This window comes from Stegastes partitus, unplaced genomic scaffold, assembly GCF_000690725.1.
Source record: "Stegastes partitus isolate 25-593 unplaced genomic scaffold, Stegastes_partitus-1.0.2 Scaffold553, whole genome shotgun sequence".
Lineage (NCBI taxonomy): Eukaryota > Metazoa > Chordata > Actinopteri > Pomacentridae > Stegastes > Stegastes partitus.
This window is the reverse complement of record NW_007578284.1, coordinates 27,433-38,035: the sequence shown is the minus strand read 5'-3', so window position 1 is coordinate 38,035 and position 10,603 is coordinate 27,433. Positions and strand designations below refer to the sequence as shown.

The following is a 10,603-nucleotide window of genomic DNA, read 5'->3' as shown; positions in this document are numbered from 1 at the left end:
AGAGATGATGGATGGATCCAACCAAAGAAAATCTTGAACTAAATAGGCTGCAGGGCGCTCCACCTGCTCGTGTGTAGCATTAGCAGCACATTAACTAATTCTACACTTAAATGATAACAGACTGGAAGCAGTGTTCTGTCAACACTGAGGAAGCAGCCATCTTGTTTAAATAACCTTTATCGACACGCAGCGACCGATCGATGGAGCTGCACTGTATGAGCAGAGGCAGGTTCTGGCTGCAGGAATTAAAACACAGCGTCTGCAGCTTTAAGGGCTAACACCCCGCTAGCATGCTAAAGCTGACAGACAGCGACTGGACAGTGGCACAAAGCGTGAATACGAGGAACAACACACTGCTGCTGCTGCTGCTGCTGCTGCTCGGTGATTCAGCCCCGAGAGGAACCGCTGAGCCATCAGCTGGCAGAGAGACGCTGGGATTCACTCCCTCTCTCCAACATGATGAGTCAATAACTTTCTCTCTCTCGCTCTGGGCGTAAATGTTTGCTTGACCTTCGCTCTTTTCCATTTTCTCTGTTGGAAAACACATCAGTCATGTGACACGTGCAGCTCCGGGAGGCCCGCTGACCTCCGACCTGCCGGCGCCGAGGGATTCCAGGAATTAGGTTCAGGTGGCATCCTGTCAGGTTTTGATAAAAAAAGAAGGAAAAAAAAGGACTGAGAACGTGATAAAAGATAAAAATGCAGTGTTACAGAAGGAAAAGGGCGAAATGTGGGAACAAAAAGTAGAAAAGTTAAAAAAATAAAATAAAATTAATGCACAAAATTCTATTTGTAGAAAATTAAGATGATGCACAGATTGGTTTGAATGTGTAAAACTACAAGAGAGCAGAAAAAGACTGCATGGATTCCTCCATTAGTGACAAATCCTGATATTAAAAAGACAAGCGATGGGATTCTTCTGTATTTAGATAAAATTATAAAACATCTAACCTCAGAGCAGGATTGTTGCTGTCGCTGCAGAGGCTTCGACTAACAAACACTTTCACTGTCAATTAATCTGCTGCTTATTCTTTTGAGTAGCTTAATTAGCAAAGTGCTCGTTTTGCCTGTGAAATGTCGGGAAGTGTCAAAGCTTTTATTGGGTTTTATTTTTGTGTCTCTTCAGGACAACGAGCTGGAAAAAATCACCAGGAGGTTCACCATCGAGCTCGCCAAGAAAGGCTTCATCGGTGAGTGGACGGAGTCAGCCGGTTGTTCAGTTTAGACACCTGAGGGGCGTTTCTGATGTAAAACTGGTGTTAAATTAAATCCTAAGCCGCTTAGAAATGCTTTGAGTGTAACCAGGTGAAGCTGCCGGAGCCGGCATCAAATCAGATTCACACCTAATCCAAGTAGAAGCAGAAAACTAGACTGACATCCTCGTTTGTGTCTCAGAACTTCTGCAGGCGAGTCTTCAGAAGTCTTTGTTTTTATCTGCAGTTTTTCTCGTTTGGTCCGTGCATCTGTCTCAACAGTAAATATATTTCACTTTCTGTCACGTGACCAAAAAACCCCCAAAAACGTGTGGATTTTATATTTCAGCAGCTGAAACCAACAACTGAGACTGAAACTGTTAAATGAGAATCCAGATTTAAACTACAGGAGGAGAAACAGGAGCTCACATCGTATTTGCAACCCTTTTTATTTATTTTTCTTTCTTTATTTTGTCACTAAAATCTTCTATCTTCTGTCTGTGTGCCGTTGCAGGGCCCGGCATCGATGTTCCTGCTCCGGACATGAGCACCGGTGAGCGGGAGATGTCCTGGATCGCCGACACCTTCGCCACCACCATGGGACACTACGTGAGTCCTAAAAGAACAGCTGGCTTTAGACGCGAGAAAATATCAGAAGGTTGATGAAACAGAAGATGTACTGAGCTCTTCTACTCTCATCCTGAAACCGTCTGACATCTTTCACATTCAGCCAAAGCGCAGGTAAAGTCTTGGGTTTGTAGTGACGTCTCTTTGTCCTCCGTTGTCAGGACATCAACGCTAACGCCTGCGTTACCGGGAAGCCCATCAGCCAGGGAGGAATCCACGGTCGCATCTCCGCCACCGGCCGAGGAGTCTTCCACGGCATCGAGAACTTCATCAACGAGGCGGCCTACATGAGCCAGCTGGGCATGTGTCCCGGCTTCCAGGACAAGACCTTCGTCATCCAGGTACCGTCCGTCCTCTCCGTCGCCTGCAGGAGGGAGTCAGAGGGTTGGACTGGAAGCTGCAGTCAGTAGTTTTCCTCTGTTGAGAAAAAAAGTTGATGTGAACACAGCAGTTACAGCGAATGAAGGGAAAAATGTGTTGAAACAGCTCAGACCACTCCTCCTCCTCCTCCTCCTCCTCCTCCTCCGTTTATCTTCCCCATCACTCTTTCCATCCCTCCCAGAAGTCTTCAGCAGTGACTCATCTGAAGCCACATATTTTTCCTCCAGTTGCAACAGTTGGATTACAGCCGGGTTGACCCACAACACACAGACTTTTAGCTTATTGCTTTGTGAAGTGCACAGTCCTCGTCGAGGGCACGGAGGATTACCGGAGAGCCTGCAAGGCGAGTGGTGGGGAGCAATTAACCGACCAGAAATAGCCCAATCCTTAAATACAGTCAGTCCCAGCAGTCTGCAGTAGATGTTATTAACCCTCTGAACCTTAAAAGGCCTGTTTTCTTTTTTAAAAAATCACCAAAATTACACCATTTATCAGAGCCAGAAAAAGATGGATCCCTTTTCTCTTCCTCTCCTTGATTTCTCCTCTCATCTCCTCTTTTCTCTCCTTGTCGCCTCGTTTCTCTCCTTGTCATCCCCTCCTTCCCTCCTCTCTTTCTCACCTCATTGTCTCTCCTTGTTTCTCGTCCCCTCTTTCTGTCTTCTCCTCCTCCTCTCCTTTCCTTGTCTCCTCTCCTCTAGTCTTGTCTCTTTGTTTCCTTTCCTCCCTCATCATCTAATTTTTCCATACCACATTTCCTTTCCTTGTCTCCTCTCCTCTCCTCTCCTCTCCTCTCCTCCTCCCCTCTCCTCCCCTCTCCTCTCCTCTCCTCTCCTCTCCTCTCCTCTCCTCTCCTCTCCTTTCTTCTCTCCTTGTTTCTCCTCTCCTCTTTCCATCTTCTCCTCCCTCCTTATTTAGTCGTAAGTCACTCCTGTAACCCTCAGAACCCCTAAAACCTGCCCCGGTTTCACCCTCTGTGCAGACATTACTTACAGTTTTTGTACGAGGCTGTAAACGTGTTTATTTTGCTTTAAATCGGGCATTTTAACATGGAGGTCAATGGGGATAGACTTAGTTTTGGAGCCTCCAGTGGACATTTAAGGAACTGCAGTTCAGCATGACACAGGGTTAACGTGCCCTCTGCTGTGCCTGCAGGGTTTCGGTAACGTCGGCCTCCACTCCATGCGTTACCTTCATCGTTTCGGAGCGAAGTGCGTCGGAGTCGGCGAGATGGACGGCAACATCTGGAACCCCAACGGCATCGACCCCAAAGAGCTGGAGGACTACAAACTGGTCGGTACCGGTCGGTCGGAGGTGATCCATAGACCAATAAACGCTGGCCCAGCCCTAAACCTTTCACTGTTTCACGTCTCCAGGCCAATGGGACCATTGTGGGTTTCCCGAACTCGACGCCGTATGAAGGAAGCATCCTGGAGGCCGACTGCGACATCCTGATTCCCGCCGCCAGCGAGAAGCAGCTGACGAAGAGCAACGCGCACAAGATCAAGGCCAAGGTACCGATCACGTGATTGGTTAGCAGACGTATGTGAGGCTGTGACGCTTCTGGTTTAGAGATCAGGAAGTAAGCTACCTAGTCTGTTTTACCTCCAGATCATCGCAGAGGGCGCCAACGGGCCGACCACACCTGAAGCCGACCGCATCTTCCTGGAGAGGAACGTCATGGTGATCCCGGTCAGTGAACGCACCACGAGACGATCCGTCACAAACCAGAAGGACTTCTGTCAGATCTGATCACTCAGCTGTTCTAACGTCTCCTCTGCTTATCTCCTCCTCCTCTCCTTGTTTCTTCTCCTTGGTCCCTCCTCTCATCTCCTCTTTCTTTTCCTCGTTTCCTTTTCTCCCTTTTCTTTGTTTCCTCCTCTCCTCTCCTCTCCTCTCTTCTCCTCTCCTCTCCTCTCCTCGCCTTCTCTCATCAGGACATGTACCTGAACGCCGGTGGCGTCACTGTTTCCTACTTCGAGTGGTTGAAGAATCTGAATCACGTCAGTTACGGTCGACTCACCTTCAAATACGAGCGAGACTCCAACTACCACCTGCTGAGTGAGTCTCACCTGTCGGACGCCGCACGCGCTCACTGGGCTCACTCTGATGTAAACAACGACCTCTTGTTTGTTTGTTTGTTGTTGTTGATCTGCGTCTCTCTGTGCAGTGTCGGTCCAGGAGAGTCTAGAGAGGAAGTTTGGGAAACACGGCGGCGCCATTCCTGTCGTCCCAACGTCGGAGTTCCAGGCTCGCATCGCTGTGAGTACACGCTGATACTACGAGCAGTACTACAGGTAGTACTACAGTAGCAGTACTACAGTAGCAGTACTACAGTAGCTGGAGCAGTACTACAGTACTGCAGTAGCAGTACCATGGGTAGTACGACAGCAGCAGTACGACAGTAGCAGTACTGCATCAGGTAGTAAACGTGTGCTGTGGTTGCAGGGAGCCTCTGAGAAGGACATCGTTCACTCTGGTCTGGCCTTCACCATGGAGCGCTCTGCACGGGTAACACACACACACACACACACACACACACACACACTGAAGTTATTTTTAATTCTGTATTTCAAAGTCATGCACAGTTTTAATATTCCTACATGTTTACATTTTTTCATTAATTTCATCACTGAGTCCCCAAACACAGACTAAAACCTCAGTTTCATTCATATTTCCTGTTTCTGCTTCGTTCCTCTGATTCCTGTTGTTTTTTTTTTTTTTGTTCTTCGCTCCGTTGTCGATGCAGCAAATCATGCGAACAGCCAACAAGTACAATCTGGGTTTGGACCTGCGGACGGCCGCCTACGTCAACGCCATCGAGAAGGTGTTCCAGGTTTACAGCGAGGCCGGCCTCATCTTCACATAGACGCTGCTCCATCCACGTCCGTTACCTGTCTGTTACCTTCTGACCATCTGTTACCTGTCCGTCTGTTACCTGTCTGACTGTCTGTTACCTGTCTGACTGTCTGTTACCTGTCCGTCTGTTACCTGTCTGTTACCTGTCTGTCTGTCTGTTACCTGTCCGTCTGTTACCTGTCTGTTACCTGTCCGTCCGTCCGTCTGTATCACCTCTGCAGGATTTCACTTTCCAGTCAGAGTCCCACGTTTACTTTCTGCCCGGCTCGTTGCGTTCATTCCTGCTCTTCATCACGTCTGTTTCCCTTCTTCTTCTTCTTCTTCTTCTTCTTCTTCTTCTTCTTCTTCTTCTTCTTCTTCTTCTTCTTCTGTGGTTCTCCGTGAACCTGCAGCTCACAGCTTTTAGCTCGTCTGAATCGCTGCTCTGCTGCTCTGTGCACATATCAGGAGACGCGATCCGAGTCCAGACGCCTTAACGCCACCGTTTGCCTGCAACACGCCGAGTGGCCACAAGTAAATAGACACCTTCAGCGTTCTCAGCTTTAGAGCTGAAGTTGATTTAAACCAAAGACCGGCAGATTGTTTATTATTAAAGATTAAAAAAAGAACATTTTTACCTCTTATATTTACCTTCTTCTGAATTCGAGGGTGATTTTTAAAAACAATCCTCAAACACAAGTCGATGATGTTTAGTTTTAAAGAGATATAAAACATGTTGATAAATGAGGAAATAATGAAGCAGATCAGTTATTACAGCCTCTTAAATGTTCATATTTTTATTTTTCGGTCACCTGTTATGATGTTAAACTGAGTATCTTTGGGTTTGTTCACTTTTGGGGAAACTGAGCTGCAGATAATAATTTTTTTCTTGTCAAATTATTAATTTTTCACAATTTTCTGTCATAAAATGTCAGAAAAAAGTGAAAAAAGTTTCTCCAAATTGACTGTAAAGCAGCCAAATGATTCAGTTGAACTTTAAATTCTGGCTTTAAAAAGTTAAAATCACAGAACTTTTGCTGTTCTTGGTTTAAAAACATCATTTTTTTGGTTTACTTAACAGAGCGGTGCACATTCACAGACACTAGAGGGAGATTGTTGTGGTTAAAAATCCACTTTTTGCTTGTTTGTACAATCGAAGTCAGATCGGAGCTGAGACCCGATCAGAATCAAAACCATCCCGTTATGGGTTACGGAGCTATCAGGTGTCCACATACTTCTGGCCACGTGTCCAACACTTTGTCTCCAGCAGAGCTCTTTCTCTTCTTTTTATAAACGCAGTGCACATGTGCCTCAGGACTGTAGCTTTAATATTTCCCGCCTCTGGAGGTGCAGAGTTGTTTTGTTAAAGGACTATTCTGTGTATTTTTGTGTATTTTAAGAGCAATAACTACAAACTCCTGTTTACTGTGCGACTCTCCCGTCAGAGGGATTTCCTTCGTTTCTGCAGAGCGACAACGAAGCGCCTGAGTCGCTGTGATGCAGCTCTGAGGCCTCCAGCGTCTCCTCCAGGACGTCGGATTAACCGGCGAGTCAGAGTTTAATCTGTGAAAAAGAGTCTACAGACCTTCAGATGTCAGTTTACAACCAAACGTGATGAGTTCAGGCAGCAGACTGTCTCCTGAGATGCTGAGGTCTGCAAATATTTTCACAGTTTTTTCTTGAAATACGACCAGAACATTGATTCTGTTTATCAGCTGTTTGTATTAACGTGTGAGCTGCTGGATGCTAACACGCTAACAGACGCTCACATCTGCTCACAGCTGCATCACAGCGACTCAAACAACACTTTGTCTTAAGACACTTTCTTGGAGGAAACGTCTCGTCTGCATCACGTTGTCGAGTCTCTGCCGGTTTAAGTCTTAAACATCTGACGCTGGACTTTGTCACTTTTCTTCTGAACGTTCAGAAACTCGCTGTAACCGATGGATGAACTATGCAAACGCAGGCTGAGCTGCCGCCTGGCGTCGCTTCAGGCCGCAGCTCGTCTGCCTGAACGCTGCTGAAGTGAAGCTTCGTCTCTCAGGGTGGAAAACCAGTTGAATGGCTTTATCTTCTGTCTTTCGGCGCTTATTTTTAAACTGCTTTGACTCTGTGTGACGGAGTTTTTATGGCTTTTTGTTAAAATGATACAATAAAGGAAAGAAAGAGACGAGTTTCTGAGTCTGATTGAAGCTTTCTTCAGTCTCTGTGTTTCACTTCTAGATGTGGTTTTGAAGCAGCTTCTCCAGTTTTTATTGAAACTTAATTCAGCCACAGAAAAGCAGATGTTCCAGCTGCTGACAGACGGCAGGAGTCTGAAGTCCAGCTGAGAAAATCAAAAGTAAAACCTGATTCATCAGTGTCTCCTGTTGTCTGAAAACGATGTAAGATTTGTTTATAATCTTCCTCTGAACAGATGCAGTGAGACCTGCAGAGCCAACAGTGACCAGCAGGGGGCAGAATCAGAAATACTTTATTTATCCCAGAGGGGAAATTGTTTTTCATTACATGCAGGTTTCCCGCCCAAGAATAAAGATAAAAATATAATAAGAGTAAAGTAAAGAATGAAGAATTGAAAGATGCATAAAGTTTAATATATAACTAAATATCAAAGTACAACAAATGTTTATACGCAATTAATGATTATTTGATGCTGGAAAACAGTTCAGATCATTTAAATCAGAACCAGATCATGAAAACGACCAACATCCATCCAGTTACTGTGAATCCAGAAAATCTCTCAAACTCTGCTGCAAAAACCTTCAGATGCAGAATTTTAAAGAGAAGCTACGACGTCTAAAAGCCAACGGAGGCTTTAAAAGTATTAATTCGTCCAGACTCAGAAAAGCCTCCAGGACGTCTGGAGGTGTTTGTGTGTCCGTTCACGCTCTGCTGCTCGGCGAGGCGGCTTTGTGCAATAACTAGAACCAGTGACGTCTGATTTGGGTTTTTTAGGTGTTGTTCTGTGAGCAACATGAAACGTGAGTCCTGTTCATCCACGTGGAACGAATGTTTTCCCATAAATGATTTCATTTTTTTATCCTCAGCCAAAGAAAGCTGAGAAAGAAGATCTAGATTTGTGGTTTAATCTGCTTTTTAATGCTGTTTGTGTTTCTGAAATGTGCAGAAACGATGAAGACACAAACAAAATGTTAGTTCAATATATAATCCTTAAAAAAATGCATTTAAATATAGAATCCAAATGCCTTTAACCACAAAAAAACACAGGGTCTATGTCTGCACAGACACAAGTCACTGTTTTTAACTTTTGGATCAAATTCAGTTTTTAAGTTGTTTAGATTTTCAGAAACAGAAATAACGGTTTGTTTCCTTGTTCTTGTGAGAACTGAAGCTTCCTTTCCCTCCAAAATGACACGTTTTATGGTAAAACCTTTACTTCATGTGAGTTTTGTGTTCGTCTGGACACTCTGGATGCTTCTGGTGGGTCTCATTTATTGTTCTTTTGGTTTCTAAAGTTTTTTAATATCGAAAATCATTTATTTGGGAACATAGATTTAAACTATAAGGTACAAAGCCAAAAATATCTGTCAATATCTCCCAAAATTCTTATTTATATCATGACCATAACTTGAAACGTCAAAGTTTTTAGTGTGTTTTATTGTTGAACTTCCAAGACTGTTTGTAATTTTGTAATTCCAATATTTAAAAAAATACTTTATCTGATCAGACTGGACACACATATCGTTGTTTTATGTATGTAATATAGTTCTTCTTCTTTTTTTCTAATATTATTTTTGTTTTTTGTTTTGTTTTGAGTTTTTTTTGTATTTTTTCTGGTTTCTATATGTGTCTCCTATTTTGCCAGAACTTCGGGGGTATTTTCTTTATTTTTCCTCTTCTTTATTTTTTCATTATTCTTTCTTGTTTTTTTGTTTTTAATTTTTATTTCAGTTTTATTCGAAGTTCTTCCTTCTGCTTTTTTTTCCTGGGGTGGGCGTGGCCCTCCTCCTCCTTCCCACCAATCAGCGGGCTGTATTTGCCACGTGGCTCCGGAATTCCCCTTCAGCTGCGGGGCTTTCCGCCGTGATTGACAGGCTGCGGTCTCCATGACAACAGTGGCTGGACTGCGTCAAGCGCAGGAAGGAGCGCGTGAGCACAACCTCCAGGCGGGTGAATTAAATTTCAAAATAAAACCCGACATTTAAGGAGGCTGCAGCTTCCAGGACTAAATAATCAAATAACGTTTAAACGAAGTAGTTTGAGTATAAATATATAGAAAATAGAAAATAAACAAGGAGATAAAAGTGAGCAAAAGCAATTCTGTACCTGTAATATTTACTTCACTCATTTATTCCACAATTTAATCTTTAAATGTTTTCATGTTAAGGGTGTATTTAATGACTTTTCTTCTATATTTTTACTGTTTTCTAATTTTCAATACATATGTAGACGTTTGTTATAATAGTGAAAGATTTAGATTTGTGTAGGAAATGTCAAATTATAATCTAACACATGTCATAATAACAGAAAATAAATTATACTGAAGTAAATGAAAACAGCAACACAGAAAATATGCGACAATAATAAATACACCAATAGAAAAACATGTATGAATTAGAATCACAAGTGAAAAAACGTGCACGATTAATTACCAATAAGATGGTACAGATTACTAATTGTTGTTTAACTGAAAAAAGAAGGTAAATAAAAGCAAATAATTTAAAGCTTACAGCAAAACAAAAATCAAAAGACTTTGTACCTTTTATAAGTCATAAATAACATGTAAAGAGATGCTGAAATATCTAACATTATAGGGTCACAAATTTATGTTATCAGATAAATTTATATAGAATATAAAATTGTTTGGTTTTGAACGTAATATTTGAATTTGTCAGATACATTTATATCATATGTAACAGCATATGTTCTTAACTATAATATTACATTTAAAAGAAAAGGAAAGGAAAATGATATGTAACATTGTTGGGTCTTAATCTTACTAATTAAATAAGCCTGGTAAATTCAGTTTATTCATCTTTATAACCTGATAGAAACAATAAACAGAACAAAGCTACAAGAAGTTCAAATATCAGCAAGCGGGTGCTACACCGTTTTATTTTGAAGAGGACTAACAGGAAGTCTGCCCGACCTCATTGCTGCTGGTTTTCGTCGTTGGATAATTTCGGAGTTTTTCGGGCAGCGGACGAACAGTTGGTCCGACTGGAGGCTGAACGCAGGTAAAACTCACCTTTACGGACTTTATGTGAACTTTGTTGAGGCGCTAACAGCCGCTGGTTGACTGTCAGGAAGGAAAATGATCGATTAAATCAATCAAACGCGTTCATTTAAACCCGTTTTACGGCAGCGTCGAACCGAAATGCGACTGAACAGCTGAAAGTTTTGGGTTAAAAACGGACAAAAACAGTTTAATGTTCACTCAGCTCCGCTTTTTGCTGCTTAAGTTAATCTCCGGACATTTAAACTCCACATTAAATCCTTAAAGTCACGTCAGCTTCGTGTGTTTATTAGTTTAAAGCTTCGTTAAATCAAACCGGGTTTAATTTATCAGAATAAGTGTGAGGAAAACGCGCAGTTTGTTGGTGTTT

The 10,603-nt window shown here is 42.8% G+C and overlaps 1 protein-coding gene across 1 annotated transcript in view; it reads left to right on the top strand.

The window, feature by feature from the left end:
• LOC103362064 (glutamate dehydrogenase, mitochondrial) overlaps nt 1-5,159 on the top strand; it is a 15,365-nt gene extending 10,206 nt beyond the window's left edge. The window contains exons 4-13 of the mRNA XM_008288324.1: nt 1,127-1,190; nt 1,708-1,802; nt 1,982-2,161; nt 3,354-3,491; nt 3,575-3,712; nt 3,810-3,890; nt 4,136-4,259; nt 4,369-4,460; nt 4,647-4,709; nt 4,948-5,159. Coding sequence (XP_008286546.1) covers nt 1,127-1,190; nt 1,708-1,802; nt 1,982-2,161; nt 3,354-3,491; nt 3,575-3,712; nt 3,810-3,890; nt 4,136-4,259; nt 4,369-4,460; nt 4,647-4,709; nt 4,948-5,067 — 1,095 coding nt within the window. The 3' untranslated portion in view covers nt 5,068-5,159. The remainder of the gene's footprint in view (nt 1-1,126; nt 1,191-1,707; nt 1,803-1,981; nt 2,162-3,353; nt 3,492-3,574; nt 3,713-3,809; nt 3,891-4,135; nt 4,260-4,368; nt 4,461-4,646; nt 4,710-4,947) is intronic.
• The last annotated feature ends 5,444 nt before the right edge of the window (nt 5,160-10,603 follow it).